Genomic DNA, 10682 nt, shown 5'->3' with positions numbered 1-10682 from the left:
CTACCAGAAATTACAATAAGTATAAGCAAGAAGATTCAAACAAAAATTAAAAATCTATAATTACCATATAGTCTTGTGACTCTACCAAGTTGAGTACATTTTTATGATAAACACATGTTCATGCTTAACTCTTGCATTTTTTTGCCAAAATTAACTAAGTTCGGCAAGATGACTAGTTTCACAGGTTCATTGAGGTTCAGTTTCTTCTCTTCTTAGTTCTTATCAATTAAAAAATACTTGAGAGTACAAAATAAATTAGGGGGCATAAAAACTATTTACAAATGTTAACAAACAACAATAAAACCTTATTACATAGACTAAACGACTTAAAATAAATACATAATTATATAAAATAATGCTACAAGTTCAATTTTCAAAGAGAATCGAATCTCATGAATGCAGTCTTATTATTATTATTATTATTATTATTATTATTATTATTATTATTATTATTATTATTATTATTATGCTACTTCATTCACTGCACTGAGCCACTGAGCAAACCAAAGTAGTAGCAGTTATTGGATAGCTACTACTTTTAAAATTCTTATTTATTTATGTATATTTTATTTGGAAATTTGGTTTTACGCGACTCGAAGTGTAGTTATTTAAAATGACGTTGGCATGAGAAACCATGATACTTTGGTTAATTGTATGCTAATTTTTTCTTTTTTTTCCTTTTGTAATTCAAGCATAGGAGAATAACTTCAAACAGACGAAGGGATCTTGACCAAGTTGCTGAGAGAGCTCTAATTTTTTCTTGAAAATGATATCATACTATTGAGAACTAATGGTGGCCCTCTATTAAAATTTAATTTTACTCTGGAGATAATATCTATTTTTTTTTACTTGCTGTTTGTATCCATTCTAGCTAGTTTAGAATTTTGGGTGAGACTTTTATTTAACATTTCCATATTATCACTTGTAAGACTGAAACAAATAGAGTTATTGATTTTCATGAAAAGAATTATGCATTTAGTTTAATTTTTAAGGAATATATTACTAAAATTAAATCTTGAATTATGCTGGAGCATCAGAAGTTTGAGAAAGAACAAAATAAATAATAAATTTAGTTAAATATCCGAGACTTTCAAATATCATTAATTAATTTAACAAATACCAGTAAAGTTGGTTTTAAATTGTATAATAATTTACGAGCATATATCATTTGACAAGGATTCTAACTGATAATAATTTTCAAAAAAATATACGTTTGTCTTGGCATGGAAAAGTCACGAGTTATGAATTATAATAAGTACTAATGGGAAAAAACAAAAGATAATGAATAGCTAGTATAGATTTAAACATTTTAGAGAAAGCAAGCAATATAAATATTAAATAATAAAAGAGATTAAACTAACAATTCTAAATATAAACCAAACATTAAATATGCGCAAAAGGGAGACGATTCGAGCAGAATTTTGTGTTCTTCTTAGCTAGAGACGAGACGAACAGAGTTTGATCAGAAAAAGAAGAGCAGTGAGGTGAAGCAAAAGAAAAAGAACATCGAAATCTAAAGAAAAAAAATACTTTTTTATTTTTTTATATTTTTTCTATATGATTTTGTTTTGAACTTTTAATTTTTAAATTGTTTGAAATTTAAAAATATAAAACCAAAGTTAATTGAATTTTGACTAAATTAAAAGGATTAGGGTAGTTTTTGTCCAATATAAAAAAAAGATATTTAAATTTTTTTATAAAAATTAATAAAAATTATTTTTTATTTTTATTAAAGTATAAGGATAATTTAGTAGAAGTATTGATATGATATGTATTTAAATAAAAAAACTTAATTACTGATGTAGAAAATATAATTCATATGTCGTGTTATAATTTATCTATATTTTTATTATATCTATAGGTATAAATTTATTATCGTACCAAAACAAACGCACACAAAAATGTATACACTCATGACATGCATGGAAACTTGCAAAGTAACAAACTAAATAATGTTGTCATCAATTTCTTTTCCTAAAAGCCTAATCATATATAAATACGTTATGTAAATTCTTCAAAATTTATAAATTTAACCTATCATTTCACCAGGACCGCAGGACATATATATGACTAGAGTAATGTTAGCGAATTAATTTTTTTAAATTATTTTATTTATTTTAAATTTTAGATCTTATATTATAATATATTAATTCTAAATTATAGATTATAAATTTAAACTCTAAAATTATATAATATTAATTAACTAAGAATTTGTTTACGTTAATTTTTTAAAAAAAATATTTTTAAGTTTTTTTTAATGATCTTAAAAATAAATAAAAATAATTTTATGTTTAGATATTTTATGTAATAAATTTTTTTATTTATCAATTATATTTGGATATAACTATATAAAGTACTTTTTTATTTATTTATTATGTGAAAAATATTTTTTTAAAAAAATATATGTAAATTATAGCTTCTCACAAAAGATATTTTCTTTTATGAAAAAGTATAAGTAAAAAATGAAAATACTAAACAATGTGAATAATGGATATGTCAGATATTCAACTTAATAGGTATACAGATGATTATGTTCATTATTTTTAATTGAATGGTTATTCCTTTTGATTCAGTTTACTCATGCAAAATTAATAATGGGTGGATGTTCAATTCATTAGGTGTGTGGATGGTTATCCTAATATTAGGATTTAGAGGATAATTTGAGAATGGAGCGTTTTTTTATTTTATTGCACTAATTCTAGAACTCATTGTTCACATTATTCATAAAAATCATTGTCTAACTAGCAAAACCTTTTTTTTATTTTTCTAATACTTTTACTACTGTGAACAATAAATATATCGGATATTCAATTCACTAGGTGTGCGAATGGGAGTAGATTCTCTCCAGTGAAAAAAAACTGAGTGTTTAATTCCACCATTCATTGCTCTCTCTCCTATCTAATTTTGGTCTCACTTATAGAATTAAAGGTGAGAGATCACACTTTATTCTCTCAAGTATTTAAAAAAATGGAGAGGATCCATTTCCGTGTGCGAATAGTTATCATAATATTAAGATTTAGGTGGGTAATTTGGGAGTGTAATGTGTTTTTACTTTATTAGGCCAATTTTAAAATTCACATTATTTACAAAAATCATTATTTATCTAGCAAAATTCACTAAAAATTTACTAAATATACTAAAAAATAAAAAAATATTAAAAAAATATTTTTTATCAATTTAATAATACACAAACAAGCACTAAAAGTTGATTCTTTATATTTTTTTTTTCCTGACTAATAGAAGCACGTTTCTGCCAATTGTAGCAAACGAATAAAAAAAAAAAAGGGGGAAAAAATGCATTGTTGATGAAGTATGGCTGAGGAGAAAAACAAGAAAAAGAAAGAAAAGAAAAAGAGAGGAAGGAGATAAGGTTACATGAGATTTGGGTGCATGTTATGACGATGACTTTGAGTAGTGAAACAGTTGACGAGTCATTTAGAAATTAATGATAGATAAAATAATATGACAAAAGTCCATACGGTGTCGGAAGAAGACTGTGAGTGAGTGATTGTGTGTGGTGTTGCATTCAGGATTATTCAAAGTACAGACAAGAGGATGAAGGGGCACGTGAGTTTCACGTGAAAGTGGGAAAGCAGAACCAATCCCACTTGGTCTCCCTCTATGTTGCATCATTTATAGTAGTCCCCCTGTGGCCCCCTCTTTTGTGGTGCATGCATACCTTCACCATATTTATATGTCTCTAGGTTTAGCTCTCAATAAATAAAATCCACCAATCATGATAGTATACTATACTACACATCTTATCTCAATCTCTGTTCATAAATTAACTTTAGTGTTACGTGTATGTTTCATTTTACTATCAACATAGTAATTTGTCGGCACTCAGCTTTTTGTTTTTTGGTAGGAGCAGGTGTAAATATAAATCTTGTCTACAGATAAAAAAATAATAATTATTTTTTACAATTAGTACATAAAAATAAATTATTATTATTATTGTAATTTGTGATTGAAATTGGATGGGAAGAACATGATATGTCGTTTTCAGAGAGAAGTGCATGAATCTTGTGTGAGCCCCTGAATCTTTTTATCAAGTACTAGGAAATAGGAATTCCATTTTCAGTATAGAATTGTAGATATGACTTTTAAGCATGCCACATGGATAATGCAGTAAATTATTTTGTTACCGGTACTAGTTTCCAGAATGATCTTTCATATTCACCTTAGCAAATAGCAAGACATGACTATATAGTTGTGTGTTTGAGTTACAAGTAATTAACAAGTAGGTACTCCGATTGATCAATCCATTAATGGGGGAGAATATGTTCAACTCCAGCCGCACAGGGATGACAAGAAGCTCCTCCTTGTTGTAAGTTAATTGGTACAAAATACATCATATGATATATCCTTGTTTGAATTGTTGTCAACTTTGCTTAGTTAATTGAATTTTTTATTTATGTATCAAGGCATGTGAATAAGGATATTGGTGAGCTGGTATGGGAAAATGGTGAAGTTAAAGTGCAAGGAAGAGGAGCAGCAGTGGAAGAAACAGCAGCAAAGTTAGAGAGATTTTACTGCTCCTCAATTTTGGATCAAAGCAAGAAGCAGATCCAACAAGGATTTTCAAACTTCAAACTTACCTCCTTTTCACAACAGTGCAAGAAACCAAGAATAATAGATTTTTCAGGTTCAGCACAAGCAACAACAAAATCACACACACTACAGCACTTGGGTACTTGCAATAATAATAATAATAATAATAATAATAATAATAATAATCAGAGAACATCATTAGGAGGAGGAATGGTGAACTTCCCAAACTTCTTGGTTCCTTCACTCTTCCTCAACAAATCTTCTTCTGCTGCTGCTGCTGCCACTAGTAGTAAAGGTCATGATCATTCATCTGTGGTGATTGATTCTTCTAATAATAACAAAGCAGCAACACAAGAACTCAAAGAAACACCTTTTCATCAGGTACAACCACTTGATCAACACTCTCATGGTCAAAAACTATATCATGAAGCCTCATCAAGTTCAGCAGCACCACCACCACCTAATTATAATAGTAATAATAATATTGAACAACACTTGGTAGTAGCATCTTCCCCTGTAAGCTCTATTGGAGCCTCAAACGACCCTGACATTGGTATTATGAGGAAGCAGCATGAGGAATACAGCAACATCACTGATCATGATCATGATCATGATGACACCACAACATATATAAGTGATGATGTAAGTGAAGAAGCTGGAACAACCACCCTGTGGCCTATAGTATCTATAATACATTATTATCTATTCATGCAGGATGATGAAGAAACAGAAGATGTAATAATAGCAAAGGAAACACCAGCTGCAGGTACCAGAGCCAAGAGAAGCAGGGACCCAGAGGTTCATAATTTATCTGAAAGGGTCAACAAGAGGATTCATACATTGAAAGAACTCATACCCAATTGCAATAAGGTGTGTCTCTAATCACTAGTGTTCATTATATTCCCAACTTTATTTTTCTCATTGTGAATGCCAATAATGTATATGTTAGATTGATAAAGCTTCAACTCTTGATGATGCAATTGACTATCTTAAGACCCTGAAGCTTCAGTTGCAGGTTAATTTGACTATTAATTAATCCTCTATCTAGCTAATTCAAGTTCATAATTAGTGTTGAGATATCTTATATGTATAGAAACATTGTTGCATATGTATATGTTTGCAGATAATGTCAATGGGGAGAGGACTTTGCATGCCATTGATGATGTTACATAATCATCATAATCAGTTAATGTGTTATAGGCCATCATCAGGCACAGGCATTCCCCATCAAAACATGTTTGATGGTTTCTTCAACCAAATGAGGCCTATGATTATGCCACCATCACCACCTTTCATCAATCCCACTCCACCACTTGCGCCATTGTCAATCGCCAATTCTTCCGGTCTAGATGTCTCACATGTTCAAGCAATCAATAATGGTGATCAGGTTTCCCTTCACCAACACACAACTAGTAGCAGCTACCCCTTCTATTTTCCCACAATCATCAATCAGGAGGAAAAGAATAATTATGGAATGGAATAGCAGAATAATGTAAAGTAGTTGATAGCGTAAAGTTGGTTAACACTTTACACAAATCAAGATAGTGCTGCTTCATTCCATGCTTTACAGCTTTCACATGTATGTACCGTGTACCCATCAAAATGACCCACACAAACTTGAGTAACCTTCATTAGTTGTCATGTTCTAGCATTTTATCATCACGACTTTACTTTATTAAGAAATCAAGATTTTTAATAATTTGAAGTTTGAGTTTTGAAGAAAATCATAGAAACATTACATTACATTAATAAAAAGAAAATAGCTCCTTCGTAAATTTTTGGCCTTGGTTCTCACAAGTCATAACTGAAAGGGAAAGCTTTAGTATTTGCGTTCCGCTATCATGTTCACCAATCACCACGTACTCTCGCCTTGTATTTATTTATTTATCAGATGTTATTTTATATATATAAATATTCATTTTTTTTCATTTATCTAATTGCTTTCACTTTCAGTTGAACATTAAACTCGTCCAAAACCACTAATATTTATCTAGTGATGACAAGTTTGTAGTTTTTTTTTTAATTAGTCTTGACCATCTTTTTGGTCCGCAGAGATATAACACTAGACCTTCTCCAAATACACGAGTTTCTTTCTGAAGAATAAATGGCATGCCATACAACAAAATTAAGTGTTTTATTTTGTTTAAAGACATATAATTCAAGATCTATGCACAACTACTGTACAACTATCAGAAAATGCATCTAGTCATCACAGGTAAATCTAAAAAATAAACTACTAAGTTATAAAGCCAAGTGTAAAGTCCCCCAAAATATGGGTAATTTTGACATAGACGAGGCAGTGAAGCACAAGTGCACAACATAATTTTCTCTTTAAGACTTTATAGTTTACACAGCCTCCATTTCTAATTTTTTTGATTCTCTGTCACCCTCTGATCCCTCCTTAGTGATACCTTGCTTCACAGATGCACCATTTGACAGCCTGAGATTTGAGAAAGCCTCATTGATAAATTCAGTGGCTTCTGCAGCTGCTCTTCCTTCTTCTGTGGTGCCAAACGCCTTTTCGACTGCAGGAACTGGAGCCTCTTTCTCAATAGCCAACTCCAACTTCTCCAATTCGTCTTGGATATCTTCATCTTCGACATCCGTGTAAGATGGAGTTTGTTCTGCAGTTGACACAAAGCAACAACCAATAAAAACACGAATGCTAAAAATAGACATTGGACTTGGACATTACAACAATCTCGAAAAATCCTTGGGGTTCTATATCTATTACAAAACCCATCATTAAAGAAAAATGAAAAGCACAATTTAAATGCTTGCCACAGAAGATATGAAAAATATACCTAGCGCCTTTTCCACTTCCTTCTGTGCATCAATGCTCTCTTGGAGATCTCGTAAACAGAGATCAACCTCTTCCACGCTAATCTTATTTTCTTTAATTGCATTGGCTCCAATCTGCATAGCTTCAGATATCTGGTAGCAAACGATGGATCAACAGCTGAATACAATCTTCAGAATCTGATATAAACTGAGTACTCCAAAAGAATATTTGAAGTTGTACCTTTTTGGTAGCCTCCGCATCTGCAATGACACCAAGTACTTCCTCTACTCTGTTCAAAAGTGATGAACACTTATCTCTACTCTGAGTGGCCAGCTTAAGCTCCCTTGCATGTCTAAGGGCCAATTTTTTGTTCCCTGAATGTAGAGAAGCCAACGCTGACTTTCTTGACCTAAAAGAATCAATCTGTGAGACAACTAATCAATTTTGAGCAAACATCCCTACACAACATCTGTAAACTGGAAAGACAGTGTGTGCTATGAAAACCAAGAGTGCTTTCAAATCTTTATTGTAATTTTGTAAACACCATTTGTCTTGTGCATAAATATTTTCAAATTATTTTTTAGTAAATCAATTTGAGTTGATTGATACTTTATATGTGATTGGTTATCAGGTCATGTGACAGTACCACAAAAGGATAACCTGATAATCATATGATGATAATTTATCATATCCTTTACAATGAGAATGTTACTTTGTATATCAACTAAGATAAAATAGCAATAATTGACTTTGGAATAAGAAAGGCTAAATATATGAAGATTTTCTTTTATTTACTCCAATTTTGATTGGTATATTTAGAAGCACCTTAAGGTTACAACAAGTATAAAGACTTGTAAACAAAAACTTACGACTCATAACGTCTGTCAATCATGTCTAGTTGCTGCTGAAGCCTCTCAGTTGTCCAGATCAAGTACAAGACATCATAGTCTAAATTAGATATGCTAGATAATGTGGAAGCTGAAGGAGAAATTTTTACACCCTGTAAAATACAAACTTGAAATAAGAAAAGAGTTTCAACCATAAAAAGTAAATCGGTATTAATAATACCCAGGAAAAGAATCTTGAGCGGTATTAATCAAAGCCAAAACTTAGAATAGCTTCCATTAGCTTATCAGAAATGTCAATTAACTTATTTAAAGAAAAACATGCCTAAGATAGAATAATAAGATATCCAAGTTTCCGTACCTCTACAAATTCTTTCTTATGGACTTTAAGATACTTTGCTGTACCACATCCTGACATATACCTCAAGATTGCAGATGCTTCATCAGGCCCTCCACATATGTCCTGGAATTTCTTCATTGTGATGATACATGATGAATTCCAGTGACTTTCAGATAGATGTTTGACAACTTCAGCAGCCTTACTCTGCACATAAAATGTAGGAAGAATTTCATATATCCATATAATATAGCACATAATGCCAGATACTAAATGTTGACATTGAACCGTTCTTTGACCAATACTAAAATGTACTTTTTGTGGGTTACAGTGCAATATAAGTTACTCAATCTCAGATTCTCTCAGTCAAAACTTCATATGATAGATAAAAAAACTCATAGAACAGGTGCTGGAGGAATCGAAATGAATAAACATAAAAGAAGAAAAGCTGTTGAAATAAAAGGATAGGTAAATTACCTGAAGCAGAGAAGTTAAAATGACAAATTCTTCAGACATAATATCCGGAGTTGATCTTGCTACTAAGTTGCTAACTTTTCTGAATAGTTGGGACAATCGTCCACTTGTTGGATCCGCAAGATCCACAATTCTTGTGAGGTCACCTTCATTATACATTAGAGACTGAAAACTGAACACATGTAAAGCCAAAAAAAAAAAAAAAAAAACTCAAGCACACAACTGGTTTTAAGCAGCAAGTTAAGTCAAGCAGCGTAATAATTATTAATTTATTATCCTTTGAAAGAAATAATTTCTTTTTACGCAAATCACAATTGAAAAAGAAGGAAAGACGGGAAGTGTCATAGATGTTCCAAGACATATGTAATCGTAGGTATCTACATCTACATTAATAGATACTTTTATAACAATGAACTAGATAAGTGCATCTATACTAATACTGAAGTCAATTTTTCTGTTTTTCCTTTTATAATTCAGGTTTTTATTTCACTCTATTGGTTACCCTATCGTTACAATGTGATGTATAGTTGTCGTATCCATGTATCATGTGTGTATGTCAAATTAATATTTGAGCCTCATAGAAACATTAGAAAGAATGAATCCTATATATCCTTAACAGCTATGACCTAGCTTCACTTCCAGTAATTATCATTGATATTAAGATTTCAATGAGACTCCACCGGCATTGAAAACTAAACTAAACTAAGAGAAAAACAGTAAAACGGATGAGAATTTTATAGTGAGAAAGAGAGACTGACCAGAACGTGGTCAAGACATAAGGGGGTTAACCCTCCTCGATTAAACCAAACACTCTTAACCTGCAAATAACAGCCAAAATTAAAGGTAAGAGGCGGAGAATTTGAAATTTGGGAAACCCTAAAAAAAATGGAGGTAGTGGTAGTAGTAGTAGCAGTAAAGTAGTAATTAACTGACCTGGGAGGGTTTTATGAAGAGGAGGCGAAAGTGAGTGGCGACTTTGAGGATCAAGTGTCTCCAGAAGAGGAACCTGGGCTGCCAATCGGATCTCTGGCCGGAGAATGCTTTGAACCTCGCCACCGAAACGACGTCGTCGTTCCAGTCGGGGACTTCCTTTGCGATGAAATCTCTCACTGCTCGCTCCTCCGCTGAGTCCATCTTCCAATTGAATTCTACGTTCTCAGTTTCCAGTTTCCAGTTTCGATTCCATTGCTAAACCCTTTTCTCCTTGGTGCTTTTCTGTTCACTTCTTTTTCCTTTGTTCTTCCGTTATGTCCACGTGTCTCTCTGTGGTTTAGTAAAATATTAGTAATTACCCAAATCAGTCCCTAAGGATTTTAGAATTGGATATTTTAGTCCTCAAGAAAAATTAATACACAAATTAATCCTTAAGGTTTTATTCTGGCAAACAAATTAGTCTCCAATTCATTTTTTGGCAGTGTAATTACCCAGATCAGTCCCCAAAGATTTTAAAAACGGCATTTTAATCCCTAAGAAAAACTAATGTACAAATCAATCTCCAACATTTCTCTTTGTTAGACATAATAGTCCCCGTTCAAAAATAAAATAAAATAATTATTATTATTATTAATTACACAATATTATTATGTTACATTTTTTGTATTTTTTGGACAAAAATAATGATAAATTTATACATTAAATTCTTATATATATAAATAAATATATAATATATATATATATATTATATATACTCAAT

General features: G+C 31.3%; 2 protein-coding genes across 4 annotated transcripts; one reads left to right on the top strand and one right to left on the bottom strand.

The window, feature by feature from the left end:
• The first annotated feature begins 3979 nt into the window (after positions 1-3979).
• LOC112695653 (uncharacterized) lies at positions 3980-6250 on the top strand. 3 transcript variants are annotated; one of them, XM_025748083.3, is made up of 5 exons: positions 3980-4327; positions 4425-5193; positions 5266-5421; positions 5501-5566; positions 5675-6250. In XM_025748083.3, the coding sequence occupies exons 1-5, from the start codon at positions 4269-4271 to the stop codon at positions 6032-6034; spliced, it is 1410 nt and encodes a 469-aa protein (XP_025603868.1). In that variant the 5' UTR covers positions 3980-4268; the 3' UTR covers positions 6035-6250. The 3 variants fall into 3 exon arrangements, with proteins under 3 accessions (XP_025603868.1, XP_025603866.1, XP_072052714.1); XM_072196613.1 differs by having other exon boundaries at positions 4083-4339; XM_025748081.3 differs by having other exon boundaries at positions 4034-4327; positions 4425-5421.
• Positions 6251-6666: 416 nt separating this feature from the next.
• Positions 6667-10244, bottom strand: LOC112695654 (uncharacterized). The gene is made up of 8 exons (XM_025748084.2): positions 9923-10244; positions 9748-9807; positions 8993-9154; positions 8540-8722; positions 8203-8333; positions 7574-7742; positions 7356-7485; positions 6667-7175 (listed from the first exon to the last, which is right to left on the bottom strand). Exons 1-8 carry the CDS (start codon positions 10121-10123, stop codon positions 6898-6900), a joined length of 1314 nt encoding a protein of 437 aa, XP_025603869.1. The 5' UTR covers positions 10124-10244; the 3' UTR covers positions 6667-6897.
• Between the last annotated feature and the right edge of the window lie 438 nt (positions 10245-10682).

Source organism: Arachis hypogaea, chromosome 6 (assembly GCF_003086295.3).
Source record: "Arachis hypogaea cultivar Tifrunner chromosome 6, arahy.Tifrunner.gnm2.J5K5, whole genome shotgun sequence".
NCBI lineage: Eukaryota > Viridiplantae > Streptophyta > Magnoliopsida > Fabales > Fabaceae > Arachis > Arachis hypogaea.
This window is presented reverse-complemented; position numbering and strand designations above follow the sequence as displayed.